Source organism: Symphalangus syndactylus, chromosome 7 (assembly GCF_028878055.3).
Source record: "Symphalangus syndactylus isolate Jambi chromosome 7, NHGRI_mSymSyn1-v2.1_pri, whole genome shotgun sequence".
NCBI lineage: Eukaryota > Metazoa > Chordata > Mammalia > Primates > Hylobatidae > Symphalangus > Symphalangus syndactylus.
In genome coordinates, this window is record NC_072429.2 from 82,966,703 (window position 1) to 82,993,010 (window position 26,308).

A 26,308-nucleotide genomic window follows, 5' to 3' on the forward strand; every position below is an offset into this window, starting at 1 on the left:
TTCCACAATGGTTGAACTAGTTTACATTCCCACCAACAGTGTAAAAGTGTTCCTATTTCTCCACATCCTCTCCAGCACCTGTTGTTTCCTGACTTTTTAATGATGGCCATTCTAACTGGTGTGAGATGCTATCTCATTGTGGTTTTGATTTGCATTTCTCTGATGGCCAGTGATGATGAGCAATTTTTCATGTGTTTTTTGGCTGCATAAATGTCTTCTTTTGAGAAGTGTCTGTTCATGTCCTTTGCCCGCTTTTTGATGGGGTTGTTTGTTTTTTTCTTGTAAATTTGTTTGAGTTCATTGTAGATTCTGGATATTAGCCCTTTGTCAGATGAGTAGGTTGCGAAAATTTTCTCCCATTCCGTAGGTTGCCTGTTCACTCTGATGGTGGTTTCTTTTGCTGTGCAGAAGCTCTTTAGTTTAATTAGATCCCATTTGTCAATTTTGGCTTTTGTTGCCATTGCTTTTGGTGTTTTAGACATGAAGTCCTTGCCCATGCCTATGTCCTGAATGGTATTGCCTAGGTTTTCTTGTAGGATTTTAATGGTTTTAGGTCTAACATGTAAGTCTTTAATCCATCTTGAATTAATTTTTGTGTAACGTGTAAGGAAAGGATCCAGTTTCAGCTTTCTACATATGGCTAGCCAGTTTTCTCAGCACCATTTATTAAATAGGGAATCCTTTCCCCATTTCTTGTTTTTGTCAGGTTTGTCAAAGATCAGATAGTTGTAGATATGTGGCATCATTTCTGAGGGCTCTGTTCTGTTCCATTGATCTATGTCTCTGTTGTGGTACCAGTACCATGCTGTTTTGGTTACTATAGCCTTGTAGTATAGTTTGAAGTCAGGTAGCATGATGCCTCCAGCTTTGTTCTTTTGGCTTAGGATTGACTTGGCGATGCGGGCTCTTTTTTGGTTCCATATGAACTTTAAAGTAGTTTTTTCCAATTCTGTGAAGAAAGTCATTGGTAGCTTGATGGGGATGGCATTGAATCTATAAATTATCTTGGGCAGTATGGCCATTTTCACGATATTGATTCTTCCAACCCATGAGCATGGAATGTCTTCCAATCGATAGAAAAAGAGGGAATCCTCCCTAACACATTTTATGAAGCCAGCATCGTCCTGACACCAAAGCCTGGCAGAGACATAACCAAAAAAGAGAATTTCAGACCAATATCCTTGATGAACATTGATGCAAAAATCCTCAATAAAATACAGGCAAACCAAATCCAGCAGCACATCAAAAAGCTTATACACCATGATCAAGTGGGCTTCATCCCTGGGATGCAAGACTGGTTCAACATATGCAAATCAATAAATGTAATCCAGCATATAAACAGAACCAAAGACAAAAACCACATGATTATCTCAATAGATGCAGAAAAGGCCTTTGACAAAATTCAACAGCCCTTCATGCTAAAAACTCTCAATAAATTAGGTATTGATAGGACGTATCTCAAAATAATAAGAGCTATCTATGACAAACCCACAGCCAATATCATACTGAAAGGGCAAAAACTGGAAGTATTCCCTTTGAAAACTGGCACAAGACAGGGATGCCCTCTCTCACCACTCCTATTCAACATAGTGCTGGAAGTTCTGGCCAGAGCAATCAGGCAGGAGAAGGAAATAAAGGGTATTCAATTAGGAAAAGAGGAAGTCAAATTGTCCCTGTTTGCAGATGACATGATTGTATATCTAGAAAACCCCATCGTCTCAGCCCAAAATCTCCTTAAGCTGATTAGCAACTTTAGCAAAGTCTCAGGATAAAAAATCAATGTACAAAAATCACAAGCATTCTTGTACACCAATAACAGACAAACAGAGAGCCAAATCATGAGTGAACTCCCATTCACAATTGCTTCAAAGAGAATAAAATACCTAGGAATCCAACTTACAAGGGATGTGAAGGACCTCTTCAAGGAGAACTACAAACCACTGCTCAATGAAATAAAAGAGGATACGAACAAATGGAAGACATTCCATGCTCATGGGGAGGAATGTTATATATACTGTCTTAAAATGAGATTCATTCAAAATAGGAATTACGTATCCCTTAATTCAGTACCATAGCGTATATTCCTTTCAACATGGTTCCTAAAATTTGTGAAAAGGTTTAAAATAACACCATTAACAACAGTAGTCAAAACTATTTTTTACATGTCTCTGAATCTCTGATTCTCAAAATTGTGCTCTTGTTCTTTCCAGAAATATGTTAATACCTTCTAGATGGTGTCTTTGAACCCATTTAATTTATGTAGGCTCTTCTATTTGATTTAGATTGTTGGTCATGCCAGAAAAGACAGTGATTACCATCTTTGCATGTATACAACAAAAAAAAATTATTAATATACTCTGTATAAAAATGGAATAAATTTTCAGTTGACACAACAGTGAAAAGAAAAAAAACATTTTTCCAGCCCAAGAAGTATTGCAGATCCTTTTACAAATGTTAACCTACCAGAAAGATTTCTCCTCTGGTAGAATCTGTGATTGCTCCTGTTCGGAATTTTGACTCTCAACAAAATTCATCATATGATTATTAAAGGCAGTGGATTTACCAGTGAATGCTGTTGCTATAAGATTATCTCAAATGATAAAAAGAATATATTCCAGATGGTATTTGCCTGGTTTAAATGGTAGTCGGGGCGGGGGGCGTGGGGGGAATGCAGTCTGGGGTGGGGATGAGAGTGGGAGGGGTGGGTGGGGATATAGTTAATTCAAATTGGCAATATCAATAAGAACTAAAAATAATAATAGACATCTGGGTTTCCAATCATACATTAGATGGTTATAAACACATTTAATGAACTCATCAATAATTAATATCTAATATGTTCAAAACCATGAGCTAAATTATATCACAGGGTTAAAATGTATATGCATATACACATAGAGTTGATAATATATCTCATCCACGCACTTAATAAGAAAAATAATATACCTAATATGCATAAGTGGAGAGATATAGACCAGAAGTATTTTACTTTTTTGTATATAATTTTTCCTTAACTAAAAGCCAAATCCATATATTTAAATTTCATAAATGAAACCCTAGTCTCAAGAAGCTACTTTGTGGCTTGTTTTTAGAGCTGTATAATATATTTAAACACTACAGTTTGAAGCATTTTAAATAATAATATAGCACTCTAAGAATAATTTATATATGAAGTTCATTTTGAAACTCTTTGGTGACGACTCTATTGGACCAAACTTGATATCAACAAACCAAGAAAAGTTGTCTTTTTAATATGAAGAAAGGATAGATGAACTTAAATGTAAGCAGGAGACTTAACACCTTTCTCTACTTTGCTAGGGTGGACATCCCTGGTTATCAAGTCCCCATTAAGATATCCCAGTGCAAGAGGGTATCTCTCTCTGTTCAGGGTGGATCTCTCTTTAGCTGGGAATTCAGTTTTCATGTTCTGCTGAGAGGTCTAGAGCTGATATGGGTATTCTATCTTCTTAGTTTAATACTGATATTTGTAAATTAAAAGCCAGCCATATGAGTGTGTGAGTGTAATTTACCATTTGAATACTACTTTCTATCTCATCAGCGTTGAAGTTAATAAGGCATACATAGAATATTTCTGCAAAAATAAAACAGCCTGCATAGAATTGGCCAATCTCTGGAATCTGACCTCTCCTGAATATTAACCCTACAGACTGTCTCATTATTTGTATTGTAATGGTATCAAATTTGTAGAAGAAATTTCTAACATAAATTGTCAAAAAGATCACTGGCCAAACACTGTTACCTGAGTGCATAAAATATACACTCCAGTTGAATCATAGATCCATGCAGTCATTCTGGCCTCAATGCAAGCTATCACAGGATTTGCTTGCAAAATCAAGGAGTCAAAGAGAAGATACATAAAATATGGAAGTCATTCCTGAGAGTATATATATGGGCCAAAACAAAACACCAAAGCTTATATAACATCATAACTTGATTGTGTATATGCTGGCGATACCCAAAGGCTAGATCATAATACTGAAGGAAAGATACCTGTAGAATCACAACTGCTCCTGAGTACAAGGTAAATATCAACCAAGGGTGTTATATGTCATTTGTGAATTAAAACACTCTCCAGCAATGTTGATCCACAAGAAACTGTTGAGACCAGCATGCTTACTTCAACATTAAAATTATATAAGATAAAATACTACAGGCTGTGTCATATATCCAAAGAACCCAGCAAATGCATTTGGGAAGGAAGTTATGTAAAGCACTAGTAATCAAAGTCCAAATTCAGCTTCAGAGAAGTTATCAGATTGCTGGAAAATTGCCTGAGAATGCAGAAGTATTCAAAAGGGAGATGTAAAACATCCTTGGATAAACTCAATGTACCTGAAAACATTTCCACTGAAGAAAATAATCTAAGGCATGAATTTCTAACTTATCCATGTATTCTGAATAATAACTAAGCTAATATTTTAAAATTACCTCTTCTATGCCAAATACTGTGCTTAGTACCTTAGTGCATCTCATTTAAATTTGTTAAAAATCATATCCATAGTTCCTATCACCATTGTTAAGTTAAAGATGGAAATCTCAAGATCAGAGAGCCTAAATAACTGCTAAAAGTTACTCAGCTAAAAAGAAGTAGTGCTGAGCCTGGAGTCCTTGTTGGCATAACTCTAATGGTTAAGCATTCTAAAAACCTAAGGTAGATTTATTCTCCCAAGTTTGAAAATCTTCTATGTTATACTATTTATGCTAACATTAAAATCTAGTGCAAAGTCTAAGTGGAGACAACAAATGTCTAGTGAACTAAGACGTAGTGGTATAGTTATACCTACAGTCAACCATCTCCTTACTATTATTTCTGGAGTAAGATCTTAATAAACTTTAACATTGACTAAGCTTAAACACTAGCTTTTATTAGAGAAAAAGCATCCATAATTTTTAATTTCTACATTTCTTGGAATTTTCCAAAGTTTTAGGGAAATTCTGCTTTCTATAGCTAAGGGGAAGGGAGAAGTGGAAACTCATGAATATCATCATAGACTATTGCATCAATAGGAATAAGATTTATTTTACCAATGAGAAATTACATTCTAAGTCAGTATTTGCAGTAATGCACTGCTAGATGCTATCATTTATGACATTGCGTCTACAGTCATAGCAGTTGAATTTAAGGAATGTGTAAATAGGAACTTCATCTTATCTATCTTCATCTTGTTAAAAATCATATCCATAGTTCCTATCACCATACAGTAGGCATTTTCACTATATCATTTTTGTTCGCTGCCTAATGCAACTCCAAACATTCAAGTTTGTAGGAAGAAATTCACCATTGCATCTATTGTAGCACGTTTATTTTTATTTTAGAAGAGTTCAAGAAATTTCAGGGGATTGATTATGGGATTTAAGACCTTTCCCTTCACGGCCAGTCTTCCAAAGCTGCATCAATAATGATTGAAAGTTATGCATCTCTGTGGGCAGTATAGTAGCCTACATGAAATCACTTAGTGATCTTAACTCCTGAGGGAACTGTTATGATTGACAGTTTGAACGAAGAGGACAAGAATAGAATGGACCTGTTAACTAGGATTGAGTGAATTTCTCCTGTGGGCATGACAATGTTTATCTCCTGCAATTTAGCTCTTTGTGACAGAGAGTTTTAAAATGGAGAAAGATGTTTTATTCAGTGGAGGAATAAGAGGGATACAGCAGAGTTTGATTCCAGTGAATACACAAGAACAGTCTTATTCTTTCTACATTGCTGTCTTCATATACTACATCAATTATAAATGAATATAATGATGCTTTTGCCTTGACTCTCCAGATTTGCTTTGTTCAAGTTCATTAATGTGAACTGTCATACCATTTATTATTAAGTAACAGAAGAAGGTGAATATACAGTTATATGTCATATACTCTATTTTACATATTTCAGGGAAATTTAGCTGGAGTTTGTAGATTTGTGGATCTTATAATTTAAGAAAAATTATAACAGTTTCTGGGAATTCTCAAGATACTTTTTAAACTGCCATCCTCTCTTAATATGAATCATATAAATCACAAAGTCTTAGCAGTTGGTAGCTATTCTCAACATTACATGAATAGGTTTGGCAGTAAATAAGTCTCTCAGTGTAGACTCCTTGGGTTCTGTAGTGATTGGTATCTTCTCTAAGTAACTTAGAGCACTATTTGAAAATACTCCAGATCCCAGAGGAAACAAAGAAAAGAAGTGAAATCCTTCCCTCACTGCTGTAAATGAATGAGTATTTCATAATCACTTAGACCAATGGCAGATATGCCTTAAGTGGTTTGTGCTTGTTAAATATAAACTAAGCATTTCAGAATTATTTTTGAGATAGTTTTAATGGCTTCTAGACCGTCTTTTAAAATGAGAAATGTCCTAAATGGAACCCTTTTAGCAATGTCTACAAGGCACTAAAACAAGGGGATGATATGAATAAAGAATTAAAGTGTCACTGATTTCTTCTTCTCCACTTTAGTCTGACTTCCCAGTCTCAGCCCAGTAAGGGATTTTTCCAAATTGGTTTTGATTTTTACAGGATGTTGCTGACCAGTCACAAAACAATGTAATGGAGTCCCATGGTCCTTGGCCCTCTGCCAAATATGATTCAAATAGCAATCAGTGACACAGGGTTGCAACCGTGCTTGGTACACAATCCCTGATAGTGTAGACATAGCACCAATCACAACATCGCCAATCACTAAAGGAAGCTTGTTTCTTAATTGTTCCATTTCTCAAGATCCTTACATCACAAGTGGGTACTGACCTTGACTGATCTATTTCCCCCAGTAAAGTAAAAAGTCTAATTATTGTTCATTTGACTTTCCTATATAACTCAAAACTATCTTCTTACTAGGTCATCTTGATGAGTAGAAAGTTATGGAAGCATAATTGTGGTCAGTGTATTTAGACAATATGTGTGATTTAAGCTTTGTTTTGCAGAGGAAAATGCTTTTCAGATTATCACATGTGCTAAATTTCCTAGAATTATATCAGTGTGGTCACATTCCAGAGAATGTGGAGAATATGAATGTCTTTAGGAGAACCTCTTGAAATGAATACTTCTTAGTGATACCACCGTATGATCTTATTTCTGTAAGTCTTTTTTGTTTTTAAAATTGATATTTAACTTTTCTTCTTCGTAAAAATTTCATCGGAATATTTTATGTGATCTTAGTGATTGGATACATAGACATCCTTTAGATAGGGGTCCCCAGTCCCTGGGCTGCAGACAGGTATTAGTCTGTCACCTGTTAAGAACAGGGCCACACAGCAGGAGGTGAGTGGCCGGTGAGCCACCATTACTGCCTGAACTCTGCCTCCTGTCGGATCAACAGTAGCATTAGATCCTTATAGGGGTGTGAACCCTACTGTGAACTATGCATGTGAGGGATCTACGTTGCGTGCTCCTTAGGAGAATCTAACTAATGTTTGATGATCTGAGGTGGAACGGTTTCATCCTGAAACCACCTCACCATCTCTCACCCCTGTCCCATCACCTGCATCCTATGGAAAAATTATCTTCCATGAAATCAGTCCCTGGTGCCAAACAGGTTGGGGACCACTGGTTTACATGAGCTCTCACAGAATAAATATAGCAACAATCACACTGCCTCTTATGGCTCAGAGGGAGCTTATTCCATTTCCCCAAAACTTCAAAATGAAAGATGGGTTCTTACTGTTGGATAATATGAACTGCTGTGGACTGAAATATGTCTCCTCAAAATTCATATATTGAAGCCCTAACCCCTAATGTGATGATATTTGAAGGTGGGGCCTTTGGTAGATAATTTGATTTAGATGAGGTCATGAGTGTGAAGATCCCATAATAGGAATTGTGCCCTTATAAGAAGTGGAAGAGAGGCCAGAGCTCTTTCTCTCTTACATGTCAGACACAGTGATAAGGCAGTTATCTGCAAGTCAGAAAGAGAGCTGTCACCAGAACCCAAATTGGCCATCAGCTTGATCTGGGACTTCCCAGCCCCAGGAACTGTGAGAAATTAATTTCTGTTATTTAAGCTACTCAGTATGGCATTTTTTTAAATGGTAATCTGAACAGACTAATACATCAACATAGAAAGGAGTTCCACTGGTTATTTGTTCCATTGGTTATTTATTCTCTATTTTTGGCCTGACCCAGCCAGTTGTGTTGTTTCATCTGCATGAATGTGTTTAACCCCCTTATGAATCAAGGTGATGGTTCCTTATAGACTATAACCCTCTGCCAAATTACATTTGGATCTTCAGCACTTCATTAAATGTTCCCGAAGAGATAGTTTACCACTTATTATTACTCTTTGTTTACAAAATGTCAGTCATTTAATTTATATTTAACAAATAATTGTTTAACATGGAAGTTTATTAATATTCCAAATTCTCAACCAAGTTTTAAATATTGACTTACCAATATCCATTGATTTCCAGTAGTGTAGTTAAAATAACCAATAAGAAATTATTAACTTTTTATAACTATAGTTGTAACATTATCTACAGTTATATATTTATTTTGGCTTTCCAATTACTTAATCTCAATCTCCAGATGAAAACACTTATTTCTTAGTACCTAATTGTTCTATTCAAACCTAGTCTCTGCTATTAAGATATTTTAGCTAACATTATTTGCTCTAGCAAAAATTAATGCATTCCCATTATTCTACAGTAATTTCATTTTTATGTTGCTTACAATAATTTTATTAAATTTTGATGAGCTGTTGAATGAAATACTATCATTTGTCTAATTTTTAAAATATTTCTAGATTCCATTTAGTGGTATTTTAAGCTATTTTTCTTTATAAAATCTCTTACATTAATCAATTTACTGTGAAATTTATCATGTGACCTCTAGTTTCAGTGGGTTCTTAATAAAATATTTTATATCTTTAATGCTTTATACACAAAATGGTAGAAAGGAAAATTTTTATAATATTGCTTAATTCAAATTTCACTCACTTTAGGAGATTTTCTCTGGTATTTTCAACTGGATATGATCACTTTCTCTTTCAAAAGTGACAACTTTAGTTTGTATTTATTGCAGCATTTTCCATGGTTTATCTTATAGTACTCAGTTGAGTAATAGCTCTAGACTTCAGCAGATTATAATTTTTAGTGTATGATCCATTCTTTCTTAGTCATTTTTGCCTCTCTTTCATCCTTTCCTGGGTTTTTGAATATTCTATATATTAACATTGCTGGTGGACTCTCATGAATACCTGATGTATTATTCCATTCTCATGCTGCTAATAAAGACATATCTGAGACTAGTTAATTTATAAAAGAAAGAAGTTCAATGGATGCACAGTTCCACATGAATGGGGGGCCTCACAATCATGACAGAAGGCTAATGAGGAGCAAAGGCACATCTTACATGGTGGCAGGCAAGAAGCCATAGTTGCTTCCACATTTTGGGCATCTTTACAGCAGCATCCCACTCCCAGTACCAATTTACTGTATTAGTCCATTCTCTTGCTGCTAATAAAGACATACCTGAGACTGGAATTGATAAAGGAAAGAGGTTTAATGGGTTCACAGTTCCACATGGCTGGGGAGGCCTCACAATCATGGCAGAAGGCGAATGAAGAGGAAAAGCGTGACTTATATGGCAGCAGGCAAGAGGGCATGTGCAGCGGAACTTCCCTTTATAAAACCATCGGCTCTCGTGAGACTTATTCACACTCATGAGACTTATTCATGAAAACAGCATGGGGAAAGAAAAACCCACTCCCATGATTCAGTTACCTCCCACTGGGTCCCTCCCGTAATACATACAGATTATTGCAATTCAAGGTGAGATTTTGGTGGGGACACAAGGACAATCCATATCACCTGGATGTTTTTTGTTATTTCTGTTGTTGTTTTTTATTTTTTATACAATATAAGTGTCTTAGTGACTCTATCATTTAATGGAAATTCAAGACCACTACATCAGCAGAATGGTAGAGTTTACTAGCTGGTGATTTTGTCTGCTCCGAAAAAATATTTTATCTAAAGCACATTTTTGAGCTGCTTTTAATTTATAATAAATGTATCATATATGGATCCAAGGGTAAAAATCTCTCTCAAATACAAATTAAAAGGCTTTATTTATCCTGATCACATTTCCTTATAATTTTACAGAGCATTTACCACCTCAGTCTGATATTTCCAGAATGAACCCTTAATCTTTTAAATTAGTTATCATATGACAGATACTTGAACTTTTTATTCTTCTGAAATACAGCTACGCTATCATATCTTTCCTAAGTTTTCAGGACCAAAAACATAGCCGTTCTCTAGGTTTGAATGAAACATAAATGGCTAGATGTATTTTTGATTTACTTTTATCCTATATGTCTAGAAGGCAAGATCCCTGTTAGCCTTTTGGGGTAGAGCAATTCATTAAAATGTGGCCTCAATTTTAACAAAGTAAAATTAAAAATACAGTGTCTTAACCATACTAGCCAGATTTCAAGGGTTCAAAAGTCACATGTGGTTATTGACTAACTTTTTGGATAGTATAGATATCAAATGTTTCCACAATCATAGAAAATTCTTTGGAACAACAGCAACAGTAGTTTACAGTTTATCTTTTATTTTACAGGAGTTTTCATAGATAGACACTTTATACGAGCTCCATCCAAACTTCTAAATTAAAAACAAAGAGACAGTTTGTTTGCCCTGAAAAATTCATTTTCCCTTGTCATTTGTCTTTTAGTTGTAACACTTCTTTGACTGTTATAAACCATGTTTGTGTCAAAATATAGATATTTTTTCCAATGCCTGACAGCTCTCTATTTTTTCTTTTAATCACTTGTTTTCAATAATTTTATTATGATGTGTCTGGTGTGGTTATATATATATTTATTCTGCTTGAGGTTCATTGAGATTCTTAGATCTGTGGGATTATCATTTTTATCAAATTTGGAATGTTTTGGCCATTAATTTTCTTGAATATTTTTCTACTAGCTCCTTGGGGACTCCAGATTTATATATGTTTAACGGCTTGACAGAGTTAAATATTAACTCACTGAGGCTCTGTATATTTTTTCAGTGTTTTATCTCTATACTACATTTTACATATTCTCTATTTCTACAACTTCAAATTCACAAATCCATTCTTCTGCAGTTTAATCACCATTCAGTGATTTTTAAAAATTTTTTAGATAGTACAGTTTTTATCTTTAAAAGTCCCATTTGATTCATTTTTTAACATCTTTAATGTCTCTTCTGATCATGGGTCATATTTTAATTCTTAAGATCTGTAGGAGTTTTTGCATGATGGTGAAAATAGTGTATTTTATGTGATTGAGTTCTATTTTCTCTTTTCTTTCTTTCTTTTTTTTTTTTTTTATGAGATGGAGCCTCACTTTGTCACTAGAATGCAGTGGGGCACTTTCTGCTCACTGCAACCTCTGACTCCCAACTTCAAGCAATTCTTCTGCCTCAGCCTTCCGAGTAGCTGGGATTTACAGGTGTGTGCCACCACACTTGGCTAATTTTTTTGTATTTTTAGTGGAGATGGGGTTTCACCATGTTGGCCAGGCTAGTCTCAAACTCCTGACCTCAAGCCATCTGCCCACCTCAGCCTCCCAAGGTGTAGGGATTACAGGCGTGAACTACCACACCTGGTCCAATTATTGTTTTTAAAGAAGTGTTATACTTTTCTTTGATAGACATTTGGGTTGTTTCTGGTTTAGTTGGATCATCTTAAACCTTGTTTTCAACTTTTGCTAGGATGGTCACAGAATACATTTACCTATTGGAATCTTTAATCTCCATTACTAAGGCCCACCCTTCTGATGCCTAAATTTAATTCTCCAGGTAGTCAATTTGGACTCTCCACTGCTGCTGGTAGGAACTTGAATGATTCTTGGCCTTCTGCAGTTCTTGGAATCATTCAGTTCACAAGTTTGCAATAACTTCTTGCCCAGCCTCATGAAATTATACCCTTTGCATACATGACTTAGAAATCGGCATAGGTTCAAAGGACTTTAAAGCAGATTTCTAGAGTTCTTTGTCTGCATAGCTCTCTTGTCTCAAGAAACCTGTCACTCAAATTCTAACTGCCCTAGATGCTCTGAACTCTGATCTGTATCTCCTCAACTCAGTAGGGTCACTGTCTCAGTTTGCAATATCTTCCCCACTCCACAGACACTGCTCTAGACCTGAAATATGTTTTCCAGGCAGAAAGCTTGGCTCTCCTATGTTTTACTTTCCTTGTCTCTTCTTTTTCAGATGTAATGGCTCTGTACTGCCTGTAGTTTAATGTCTGAAAAACAGTTGCTTCATCTATATTTCCCTGGTTTTCTATTTCTTTGAGTCAGGAGGGTTAATTTAGTCACTGTTACTCCATCATGGCTGAAAGTGGAAGTCTTTCTTCAACTGATTTAAAAGTTTATGTAATAGAAAAGATACTAAACTATGAATTGAGGCCTAACTTTTAGAGAATGTTGAAATGACAGAATACGATACTACGACAAAACTTACTCTTATAAACACTGATAGAGACTGACAAGTCGGTGGTTGTGAAAATATTAGATACATAGATATGTATAGATTTTAAGGTAAGTAAGAGTTATTAATTAGAATTACACAGTTGTCAGTTTGGAGGTACAGGTATGAGCGTCATCCACACAGAATAAAAGAACAGAGCAGAGTCCAAGATAGCATGTTGACATTCACAGTGAGGTTTCAGAGTACAGCTGTACCCTCGAATTAAATTTGACCAAGGGTTATCAATGGCAGACCAACGGGCTCTGTAAACCACAGGTCTGATCTAATCTAGCAATTCTTGTGTTTGCATTTTAATCAATGTATATCTGTCCAGGAAATAAAATGTCAACTATAAGAATTGTTTACCCTTGAAAATAACGCTATGGTGTTTCTAAAAATATGTGTCACATGAGATCACAAACAAAATAATATGCTTTCTATGGATTGTATTACTGGTGTTGGCCTGGAATGGTAAGAAAGGAAACTGACTCTAAATTACCTATCTTGATTTTTCTTGTTTCAGTTTATTCTCAGAGCATTTGTCTTGAGATATGCAATAGCTCAAATTGCAAGATAAAATATATATATATATATATATATCAACTTTTGTTTCTTCAACTCTACTTTGAATAATTCATAAAGGAACCACTTAAATGTAGCTAATCTGAATCAATACAAAGCAGTGTCATAATCTTTGTTTCTAATCATGTTTTACTCTTAATTTTTATGTAAATAACTGAATGTTTTGTTTATGAAACTGATCTTCAATATAAGGAGATATTTATAATGTTGGCTGTCCAATATGAAGTAAAGCTTTAAAAATGTAATATTGAACAACTTAATTTGAAACATTTTATGCTACTTGGTTGCTCTTGATTTCAGGAGTACCTGGTTTAAATGCATAATAAGTACATTTTCAAGCATATCCAATTTACATGCCTTAAAGACTTCCACCACCTTAATGCTTAATTTAGAAATACCATTTTAAATGATTCTTAAAAATCAGATGCACTTATTTTTGTAGCTGTAATGTTTTAAGAGAGCCTTCATATAAAAATATAGTTGTCACTGACAAACAGTATCAATTAGCTAATGTTCAACAATGATCATCAATGTCAGAGACTGTTACCTTGTTGAAATTTTAGTTTAGCCTTAATGGTGTCTATAAATTAATAGGTACTGTAAATGATGCATGACAAAAAAATAGGTTGTTAGCAAATGTTGTGGAAGGAAGGAAAGAAGGAAGGAAGGAAAGAAGGAAAGGAAGGAAGGAAGGAAAGAAGGAAAGGAAGGAAGGAAGGAATTTTCAAGGCCTTAAGAATAAATCTGTATGTGCTGGAACACTTAGAAATACAAGTTTTGTTTAATTTAATTAAACACAAATATTCTACCAAGCTCACAAAATGATTTTTAAAAAAACTAGCAATCGTTAGGCAACATAGGAGCCTTTAGTTAAGTGAATTAGAAAGTGAGGTTAAGAATAAAATTTCGACAGTTACCTAATCTACTAATTTGCTGATCATTGATGAACACTGGCTCGTATGTTTTATTTTGTTTTGTGTTTTTATGAAGCTGACATGTACTATTGGTTCAAATAAATAGCATATATAGTATTCTGGCTAAGTCACTTATTTTTAAAATTGTAGTTTTCTTATGTTAAATTTTCGAATTGAATTTCTAATACCATTTTTTCTTTTCCACAGCCTTTAATGGAACAAATTGTTAGTTTCTGACAGAAGGGTTCTGATATTGAAATAGACAGTATGTCTACCCATTATAGAAATATAGAAATAAAAATGCATGTACTCAAACAGAAGATGGAGGTCACATTTCTGTATTACATCTATCATCAGACCTTAGCCATGTTGGATTTTTGGTTGCTGTTGATAGAATAAGGCAGATTTTCCTCAAACTTTCTTTTGCAAAATAGATAGACTTAAATATAAAAATAACTGCAAAGTGTTCAGTCATTAACAAATCAAGAATCTTTATAACTGTATGTTAAGTGATTCTGTTTTTTCTACTGTATTTAGCAATGCAATGCTTACCTTTTATATTACTAAATATATTAATTTTATTCTCGAGAAAATCATTAATACTTAGGGATTGGAGGTTTCCTGAGTGTAATATTGAAAAACTGTTAAAAAGCCAGTGATACTCATTCAATCTAATGATTTACCTTTTGATTATTTGTTTTGTTTGTTTGTTTGTTTGTTTGTTTAAGGATTAAAGCAAGGAGAGCCAATCATGACTGGCAAAACACAGACCAGCAATGTCACCAATAAGAATGACCCCAAGTCTATCAACTCCCGTGTTTTCATTGGCAATCTAAATACAGCAATTGTCAAGAAAGTTGACATTGAAGCCATTTTTTCAAAGTATGGAAAAATAGTTGGATGTTCCGTACACAAAGGTTATGCATTTGTACAGTACATGAGTGAGCGACATGCAAGAGCTGCAGTGGCTGGAGAAAATGCCAGAGTCATCGCCGGCCAACCACTTGGTAAGTCATGCTCAGACAAGGATCTCACGTTATTGTTCATATATCTGGAAATTGTTTTATTTCACAAAACCCAACACCACTGTTGTTTCTACCTCTTCTTTAACCAATTAGAGTGATTTTATATTTATTATTTATATTTGTTCATCATCATATTGTTTTATATATAGGTATCTTATTTTCTCTACAAATTTATAAATTTGAGATCAAGGCTACTTTGCAATACTTATTACTTCCACCCATCCTAACACAGCCAGGCAAATAATAATATGCATCAGGTTTAACTTTATTTGACTTTAGATAGCGTCTGTCTTCCAGGAAACACTATCCTATGCAAAAAATAACTTCACTTGTCATACTTATAGCATTTGATCTGAGCCTAATGCATTTTCCTCATTTCCTATGTTTTGGAGGAGAAGGGATAGAAAATAGCAAAAGAAAGTAAATTTTTAGAATGGGGAAAGGAATATAATTCATATTTTAAAAATCTAGTTAAGGATTTTGTATATTATACCTATATAATCATGCATAATAATCAGATTTCTGTCTAATGTTCAAGAAATAATATAGATTTTTTCAAAGAAAGGAAAACAATGCAGTCTGAAATAAAAAGACTTGGAAAAATATTTTTTAATGTGTAGATAAAAATAAAAATTAGATAATTATTTGGATGTTTTTCTACCTTAGGAAAAAAGTACGGTTAATATGTTAATGATTCCTCAATTTATGTTTCTTGTTCTGTCTTGATTAATATATCAAACTCATTGTACAGCATCTTCTTATGGATACTCAAAAGGCATTTCAGCTTCATATGCCCAGAACAAAACCCATGATTTTCCACACCCTCAACATTCTCCACTCCCAAACTTCCTCATCACAGTAAAGAAGGGAACCCCCATGTTATCCAGTTTCTTTAAAAAGAAAAAACAACAACAACAACAACTTTGATTCTTAACTTCCCCCATCATCAAGTTCGCTTGTCAATATATTGCAGATATAGTCCAAACCCAATCTCCTTTTAAATGTGTGCTGAAGGCCATCTCATACAGCCCATGATTGTATCTCAGGGGCACTGAAATAACTCCCTAGTTGGTCCACTTCTTTTTACTCTTGCCAGAGTGTCTTTTAAAAACATTGATCAGATTATGTTCTTAACCTGCTTTTAAACCTGTAATGCCTTTCTCATACAGAATAAGATTCACATTCTGTACCATACCTACAATGCCCTACACTGCCACATTTTCAATTCTATCTCCTTATTCTATCTCCCTTCTTGAACCACTCTAGTAATGCTGGCTGCCTTGATAATGCCTCAAACATTCCAAGATTGTTCCTACGTCAGAGGCTTTGTATTTGCTATTCCCTCTGCTCAGACGACAGGTTTTTGCTAATTATTTTCTCCCTTCTTTATTGAGCGTGCTGTGCTAAACATTTACCTCCAATGAGAGGCTTTTACTGACCAGCCTATCTAAAATAGAATAGTCATCTTCCTCCTTCTTTCACTGTCTATTCCATTACTCTGTGTTAATTTTTTTCATAGCACCTATCAGCATCTGGATTACATAGTTCAATTTATAATCTTACCTGTGTTGTGACCACAAATATAAAGCTGAAGAAGCATACAAAAGAAGCAAGTTAAAAGTATAGAGAAATCAAGCTAGGAGAGTGTTAAGAATATTGTGAATATTATCAAATGATATAACACAATTAAAACTATTTGGGAAGGTATGAATTCATTAAAATGTAGAAGTCAGAGGTAATAGTCTTGAAGGAAAAAAGCAAAAGATGTTTTGCGTAAGTGCCTGATATTTAACTACAAACAAATCACGATCAGATAGGAATATAGTTTTTATTTACATTGGTCCCATCCAACTTTCTGTATTTTAAAGAAAGGAAGTGCTTTCCAACAGACATTGGTATATTTTCCACCTGTCTTTTTGTTTTCCCTAATGTCTCCATTCTGCTTGCTTACTTTGATAAGGTAATTTTCTAACATTTTTGTTTTCCTTTTTAAGTTGAAAGTCTTAATTCAGGGCCATATCCCAGCAGATTTCAGGGCAAGCTCTATTTACTGTCTGTATCCTGATTGTTATGAAACTAACAAATACTTGAGGAAATGCATTTAATTATTTTTGTTGTTTGAAAAAATTAATTATCAGTTTAAGATCAATTAAAAGCCTGATTCACTTTTTAATGAGCTACAGCTAATTTTCTGGAGTTCTGTTTCCTATCACTACTCAGTTGATTGCTGTCTGTTTGAGAAGAATGCAATGGACAAAGAAAGATAAATACCACCCTAAAAATGTAGTGCCTTACCTGCACAAACCCAAGGAAAAAAATGATGACAGCAAATTGCTTTGCTATGAGAGGCACAAAGTTAAATTGTACCTCTTCTAAGATACCATTTCTCATTCTCAGTTATTCCTCTTAGATCCTCTCTTAGTTTTGTCCTCAGATAAATCTTTAGAGCATATATCCTAATTATCTGTAATCACACTTTGTGCCTGAAACCAAGTCTTAGACTTTATTTCTTTAGTTCAAATCTCGTCTTTCACTACTTCTGTCCAAGCTGAATGACTTCATACAAAGCAAGTATGTTAAAATTTATCTAACAACTTTGCTTTTTAGGTCAAGTGCTTGAATATACCCACGGTTTTTTTTTTTTTTTTTTTTTTTTTTAAACCTATGTTGCTAGAAACTCAGGCAAAGGCATGTCTTCCAATTGTTCCCTATAGAAGTTAGTTCCTCCATCAGGTCCTGAAGAAGACCCTTAGTTTCTAGGATGTATATACATTTCTGGCTTTAAGTATTATACTTTTGTTTTTGATGATTTGAGCAAAACTTAAGTTCAAGTATATTAATCACTTGCTTCTTGAGATTTTTGATTCCCAAGTAAACTCTTTCTAATCTGCCCCCAAACAAACTCCAGCCAGTCTTAATATGAAGCGCATTTTTATGGATGAAATAATAGGCCATTATTATATGAAGTTATTATTAGTGTCAGGTACCATGACCTATCTAAGCATTCTCCTTTTTCTTAAGAGTGAGAAGGAAATTAATATTGATTAGATCATGCATCGGATTAGTACTTTACCTATATTATCTTATTTGATCTCAAATAATGCATAGTTGTATATCATTTTCTGAAAAGGAATAATCTTTTATTTACTACATGTTTAAAATATTTATATATAATTTAGAGATTAAAAATTAAAAATCAGTAGTACCAGGAAAAATTAAACACCCTAATGTGAGTTCTTAAAGTTTTATGAAGACTATAGATAACTTGGCCATAATTTAATTTACTTTCTTATACATTTCCAGTTGTTTGGCACGTCTTTTGCACGATGATAGAGGGCATCCGTGTTTATTCTTAGCTTCTGTCTTTGATATATAATAGAAGACTGCTAAACCCTCTGTGGAAAAACAAAAACGATTGCATTTTGACTCATATTACTTAGGGATTCCTAAAAAGTCAGTATCTATGAAATTATTCAAAATATTTTTAATCACAATTCCTATAATGTAAAAATCCTCATAAAACTGCACATCTGTATTTGGTTATTTAATTGATTTTAATACAATTTAAATATAAGCAGGTGAAATTTAACATATCCTCTAAATATTTGAGTTTGTATTCTAAGTTTGTCAATATTGGAAATATTTATTGCATTTTTCAATCTAAGTGTAGTCATTAGAACTTTTTTCCTCAAACACATTATATGCGAGATAAAAACTTTTTGAATACTTAATAGAGACAATTTTTATGAGTAGTCACATACGAAGTGTCCTTTTACACAAAATGTTATGCAGAGGTTAGAGACTAAGACTAGACAGTGCCAATTTTATGTATCTACTGATTACATTGGCTTGATTACAAACATGCTATAAATAAACATTTGCAATGTCTTTCTTTATATTCAGATTATTTTACTGTTACAATGCTTGTAAAAGATACAATTTATGAACTTGAGAAGCCAGCTGTTGATAGTAGGAGGAACCAAACACTGAAAAATAATTTATCTAGAGCAATCATTTTTGTTCTGAAACCCATATGCAGGCCCCTGTCCTTAAGAAGCAAAGTGTGCTTTGGGAAGAGAATATATAAAGCAGAGAATTAAATTAATTTTATCACATTGTAAGTGTCTTGCAAATGCAGAAATAATTCAAAGTGGGACCATGATGACTAGGGATGGTCAATTTTAAAGTAAATATGGTGAATATACTTAACGAGATCCTGAAGGAAGTAATGGAATTGTCTTAGTAGAGAGGAAGATGTTTGAGAGAGATGTAAGAACAAAGAAGAGAACATTCAAATGCTTGTAACAATTCCTGTCAAGCATGTGCTGTGAGCAATGGATTTCAAACGTCTTTTTATCCCCAACTGTTTTGCATCCAGAGTGATCTTTTCAAAATGCAAATCTAATCATGTCACTGTCTTTTAAAACTTTCAGGGATTCCTCATTGTTCTCAGAAAAAAGACTGAAACCTTTGCTGTGGGCTACAAGTTTCTACCTCATTTGTTTCTTTGTCACCTGCAGACTCACATCACAGCCCCCTCAGCCTTGCTTAGAGCTCCAACTAAATTCACTTCTTTCAGTTCTTTCAACAACTTGTGTTCTATCGCCCAACAGGGCCTTTGCACATACTATCTAGACTGCTCAGAATGTTCTTCCCTATGAAGCTCTGCACTACCTCACCCTACTTCCCCACTTAATCCCTTTTGCCTGGCTAATCATTCTTCAGATCTCAAATGAAATTTCAGTACTTTAGTGAAACCTACTTGTGTCTCTCAAAGCTAGCTGGAGTCTTTTACTACACTTTCTAGCCAGTATCTTCTTTTCAATTGTATTTTTATATTTATTATTTTGTTATTGATATCTGTCCCTTCTCCCTCTAAGCTATAAGTTTCTTAGGGCATGGAATATGTGTGTTTTTACTCATCTTCTTAGCACCTAACAAAATGCTAACACTTCCATGGCAAATGCTCAGTGAGGATGTATTGGATGAATGATTGGATAGATGGTTAGTTGGAGGAATGGATGGATTTGGCTAAAGGGGTCCCTCACATGGAAGAGAGCACCACAGGAAGAAGACAAAGAAGCAGGAGGAGGAGAAATAAGAAGAGAACAGGGAGAAGAAGGCAGGAGAAGTGGCAATTGCAAGTTCCCCAGAAAGTGAGACGATATAGTTGGGGTTGCTGCTAAGCGAAGGCAAAGTGATTGTGATCAGCTTGCTAAGGAGACTAGGTATTTAATCTTGAAATTCTTCAACAGACATTCCAAAGATAACTGTTCCATAGGCCTGATTTCAGTTTTTTATAAATATAATCCAATCTTTAATAAGCGTGAAATATTAACGCATATATACTTTATTCAAAGGTTAGAGTGAATGATATATTGGTTTGAAGAAAGATTTCTATTCATGAAAAACTTCCTACACATTCCTTAAAATGTCATCCTTTCATAGTTTTCTCTTATTAATAGCTGGATATTTTCATGGCACTTCATCATTGTCAAAGTTCTTTCATGCACGTACTGTCTTCTTTGATTTTCACAACAATGCCAAAAAATAATATTAGTATTTATGCCCATTCTGCTGGCTAGGAGCCAAAGCACAGAGAAATGAAGTTAGTCTATATCACACAAATGGTGGTGCAAGATTGTTGGCTCACATTTTCTGACCCTAATTATTTTTACTGTTTCTCTTTCTAGAAATTTATTCCATTTCAGCAGAGTGATCATAAATTCTGTCATCCAAACAATAATACTTTTGAGAGTAAAAAGTTACTCTCGTTGATTTTGCTGTGTTTGCGGGGCCTGTCCCGTGCATGGTAGGATGTTGGATGTTAGTAGCATCCCTGCTTTTTTTTTTTTTTTTTTGAGACAGAGTCTTGGTCTGTCGCCCAGGCTGGAGTGCAGTGACGCTGTCTCGGCTCACTGCAAGCTCCGCCTCCCGGGTTCACACCATTCTCCTGCCTCAGCCTCCTGAGTAGCTGGGACTACAGGCGCCTGCCACCACGCCTGGCTAATTTTTTTTTTTTTTTTTTTTTTTTTTTTGTATTTTTTAGTAGAGACGGGTTTTTCACAGTGTTAGCCAGGACGTTCTCGAGCTCCTGTCCTCGTGATCCGCCCATCTCGACCTCCCAAAGTGCTGGGATTACAGGCGTGAGCCACCGCGCCCAGCCGCATCCTGACTTCTACCTGCAAGATACCTATAGTACCCCTTCCAAATAGTGACAGCCAAAAATTGTCTCCATGTTACCAAATGTGTCCTGGGAGGCAAAATCACTCCAGTTAAGAATTCCTATTGTAGGGTAATCATACCAAAATAAACTCCATTAATTTTCAGAATTGTTCTAATGGTCTTAGGTAAAACTATATTAAAACAATGCTTTGAGTTATTTTGACAGTAACTCATAATTTATAATAAGAATGTATCTTTTCCAATTGTTCAGAAAATAAAACTCAGTAAGTGCATTTCAGGGCAATTTTAATTTATTCATGAACATAGCTTACCCACTTATCAGTTTGTTACAAAGCCTTCTGTCTCTTCACATCTTTAATACACTGCCTTTTAGAGGTGTGATTTTCCTCCATTAGATCCCTCCATTCGAACATGTCTAATCGCCACTAGAAATGATGAAGAAAAAGAAAGCATCATGGAAGGGTTAAGTGAAAAATGCGGAGTACCAAGATTACTCAGAGGCTCAGGACGATCTTCAAATATATATTATTCAACAACAACACTAAAAACTTGTTAAGACAAAGACAGAATTGTAGTATCCCTAGTTGATGTTGTCTCTAACAAATACATTAGTTTTACCAAGCATCTATCCTATTTCACTTTGGTAAGTATTATTCTTCTGCATATGCCTCCAGCTTCAAATTAGATGGAGTATCTGAACATCTAGCAAGGACAGATTGACAGAGAGCCTGGGGTGAAATGAGTATAGATAATCACTTTTGACAAAGTAGTCTATCGCAGAACCCCTAAAGAAGGACATGAACCTTATGGAGATTTCTCAGTCATGAAAAATCCTGTAGAAAACATCTAAAGAATGCTGCAGGTAATAAATAGCACTTTCAGCAATGCACCATTATATAATTCTATTACCATTTGGACTGAGAGAAAAGAAGATAATTTTTAGCTTTTGCCTCAGTGTCTAAAGAAGATATTGTTATCGTAATTTCTTAACTTGATAGGTTAACAAAACTTCCACTCTCTAAGATACAAATCAAAAGTTAGTGCTTCAGCTACTTTAAATATTAGCTGCAATAAGCATACAAAATATTTGAATATGTAAATCTTGGAATTTTTCTTAACAACCTTTGAAACTATTCACCATTTTAGCTTTTTCCACTAACAAAACGTTCAACTCATTCCTATATTTTAAACATCCAATTTTCCTACCAGATTTTATGTTATACAGATTATGCAAAGTAGTTCATCAATTGCGGAATGCTATGTAGAAATAACTACTATATTTGTTTTAAAAACTCTTTTCACGGTGTATATGTGCACATGTACCCTAGAACTTAAAGTATAATAAATATATATTATATATATATATGTATATTTAAAAAAAAAAACAACTGTATTCACGGGCCGGGCGCAGTGGCTCACACCTATAATCTCAGCACTTTGGGAGGCCAAGACAAGCAGATCTCTTGAGCCCAGCAGTTTCAGACTTGCTTGGGCAACATGGCAAAACCCCATCTCTGCAAAAAATACAAAAATTAACTGGGCTGGCCGGGTGCGGTGGCTCACACTTGTAATCCCAGCACTTTGGGAGGCCGAGGCGGGCAGATAACGAGTTCAGGAGATCGAGACCATGGTGAAACCCCGTCTCTACCAAAAATACAAAAAATTAGCCGGGCGTGGTGGCGGGCACCTGTAGTCCCAGCTACTCGGAGAGGCTGAGGCAGAATGGCGTGAACCCGGGAGGCGGAGCTTGCAGTGAGCCGAGATCGCACCACTGCACTCCAGCCTGGGTGACAGAGCAAGACTCCGTCTCAAAAAAAAAAAAAAAAAAAAAATAGCTGGGCTTGGTGGCATGCACCTGTGATCTTAGCTATTCAGGAAGCTGAGGTGGGAGAATCAGCTGAGCCCGGGAAATTGAGGCAGCGGGCTACAGTGAGCTGTGATCATGCCACTGCACTCCAGCCTCAGTGAAAGTGAAATCCTGTCTCAAAAAAAAAAAAAAAAAAAGTCTATTCACAAGGCTGTGGAGGGACTTAAATGGTATGCAAATGAGTGAGAGTGTGAAAAATTACTTACGAGATGGTATTCAGAACAAATCACTTTTGTTTCATCTTTTCTGAGATCCATAGAAATATATTGCCATCCTGTATCAGTGGCTTGTAGTAATAATGTTTTTTATTTATATGTCATTTTTTCCTCATCAACCTTCTCAAAGAAGATCAAGGTACACTACATTACATTTTTTAAAAATTATCTTTCCAGCATCCTTCAAGGAAGCTAGATAGTAGATTTAATTAAACTCATTTTACGAATAAGGGAATTCTATAATGTACTTAGAGCAGGTTTTATGGAAACAAAAATCTCAGAAATTTCTTCCAACATTGTGCATAATTACTGTAAGTTTCCTTAATTCTACTTCCAAGGTGTGTATGTACGTATGTATAAATCTGGTAATTGTTTAAGAAGTCTTCATCCTCATCTTTCACTGTCATCGATTAATAAGTAATAAAAACAATACTATGTGGGTTATAAAGCACAACAGACATTTAAGGTTTTCAGTAATTAAACAGAGCTACTTAAAATGCTGTAAACAAATGCTAATTAGCAAGCCTCCACGATAGAATGAATTATAGAACTAACGGTCTGTCAGCCAGGGAGATACATGGCCCCACAGATGATAGAAAGCCCGGGGGATTTGCTTTCTATTTCTAAAATTGGTTATTTGACTCAATCACTGAACCTAAATTAGTGAAAGCAGTGGTAGAGACTGTAAATAATTCTTTTCATTAAAACTATCACTGGAAACTTCTGAGCAACATTTAAAGATCTTATTAGTTCTAACTTGCTTGTTGTTACTTAATCCCTACTACAAAGCTAAATAATATATAAAATAAATAGAAAAAATCAGTGTCTCCAGTTGTCCTTTAATGTGGGGAATAAAATGTCTGGAAGTCATTTATGAACTAATTTTAGAACGCTCTACTACTAGAAATATTTATTCTTTCAACACTACATGTGTTGTTTTAGATGCTTGCCAACATATACTAAATTCTAAAAGAGAATAAAAACATAGTGCCCCCACCAAAATGAAATAACATAAAATACAAAGTAAAATAATAAAACAAAATAGATTACAGCTCTTGGAAAATATTCTAATTGTGGAGTAAAATATTTATACATAAGATAACATGCAGATGAAGATGATAAATACAAGATAAAGCATTATGTAATACAGATCAAATACCATAAAATGAAGTATTGTAAATTTATTTAAGAAAGGCTTATAGGCCAGTTGTGGAGTAAAATGTTCACCTATAAAACAACACACAATAGGAAGTGGGAAACTCAAGGCATTATGTAACACACATCAGGTGCTACTGGAATTTTAAATAAAAAGTATTATAAGGTTGTTTGGAGGCCTGTTAGGAAATGCAGATTTGAATTTAACTGTTAATCTAAAATAGGTGGCAAACAAATTGAGTATAATCATGAAGAAAATCTTTATAGGCTGCAATTCTTAAGTAATTTTAATTGGAACCAAAACACAGAATTGAAATATAGCTTGCAATGTTTGTGAAAGGTGGTGGTTTTGAGTTAGGCTCAGGACTCACGATTCCTATGTTAGAATCCTAGCTCTCCACTTAGGACATGTGGAACTTTGGACATGTTACTAAAGAAGCAGCTGCTATTGTCTTGTCTGTAAAATGTAGGTATCAGAATAGGGCCCACCTCATAGAGTTGTGAGGATTAAATGCATCAATATATGTAAAATGGTTAAAAACATTGCCTGGGACATACAAAGTGATGTAAAAACCTAAAAGAAGGCAAAAGGGCTAGACATCCAATTAAGTCCTACTGTTTAATGCCTTCTAAAAATGAATTTAGAAAACTGGAGAAACAGGTCCTAGATCTTTAGCTTTCTGAAGGTGTTGGTCCTGTTACAAGAATTTATGTTCTCTGGCTCTAATTTTCTCATTGGTGAGGAAGCCATGGGACTAGGTGATCAGTAAGATCCCAAAAGAGACCAAATAGTCATGATGGTTTCTGCTTTTTCTGTCTTGTTGAAAAAAATCTTTGCCTCTTCTTTGGCCATAAAGACATCCTTCTGTGTTTCCTTGTAAGAGACTTTCGTGTTGGTTTTACTATTCACATTTAGACTTTACTACCTCTGGAACTGAATTTTTTGGTATGGTATTTGATAGTGAAAAAGATTCACTCATTTCCATATGAATATCAAGTAATCCCACAGGATTTGTTGAAGAGACCCTTGTTTTTTAACTGCCCTGAAATGTCCCTCTGAATAGATATTAAGTGATCAAGTATATATATATATATATATATGTATGCACAGACACACACACATGCACATTTTAATTTACATGTAATTAAATGTATGCTGCAAATATGATATTGTAGATAATACTGATAAATACTGTAAATGACACCATTTTGGACATATTTCCTAATTGTTTATTCCTGGTCTATTTATTGATGTATTTATGACCTTCTAAAATCACTTATTAATTTTAAGCTTACTCTAGATTTTTAAACCAGTGGATGTGTATAACAATGTCTCTTGCAAAAAATGAGTTTTATTTATTATCTTCCAGTACGTACACATTTCTTTCCTTGCTTATTCCAGAATAATATTGAAGAGCAATCATGATGGTAGGTATCTTTATCTCATTACATGAGAAACCTGTTAATATTTTGATATTATTGTTTATCATAGGATTTGTGTGTGTGTGTGTGTATGTGTGTATGTGTAAACTCTCTATTAAATTAAGGAAGTTATCTTCTATTTCTAGTTGGCTAACAATTTTTACCAGGAACTCATGATGAATTTTATCAAGTATATTTCATGCACTCACATTCAAATGAATTTTTATTTTTCCCTTTTATTCTGTTAGTGTGATGAACTACAACAATTGATCTTTGATTGTGAAATCAGTCTCATACTTCTGGAATCCCAACATGATAAAAGAAAGTGTTATCTTTTGTGGTTTTTTTTAACCTCTTATGTTCATGATAAAAGATTGGCTTATAATATTTTTTTCCTGTTATGTACATGTCATTTTTACTGTCGAGGAGATGCTGGCATCTTAGAACAAACTAGGAAGTATTCCTACTTTTCCTGTTATCTG

At 34.5% G+C, this 26,308-nt stretch overlaps 1 protein-coding gene across 22 annotated transcripts in view; it reads left to right on the forward strand.

Annotated features, from left to right (window-relative positions):
- RALYL (RALY RNA binding protein like) overlaps positions 1–26,308 on the forward strand; it is a 728,119-nt gene that overhangs the window by 324,925 nt on the left and 376,886 nt on the right. For 21 of the 22 annotated variants that reach the window (XM_055286644.2, XM_055286654.2, XM_055286638.2 and 18 more), the window contains one exon: positions 14,685–14,963. In XM_055286644.2, the coding sequence (XP_055142619.1) occupies positions 14,708–14,963 (256 nt within the window). In that variant the 5' untranslated portion in view covers positions 14,685–14,707. Of the gene's footprint in view, positions 1–11,419; positions 11,440–14,684; positions 14,964–26,308 lie in introns of those variants that run through there. The other variant, XM_063643366.1, reaches the window with a different exon arrangement.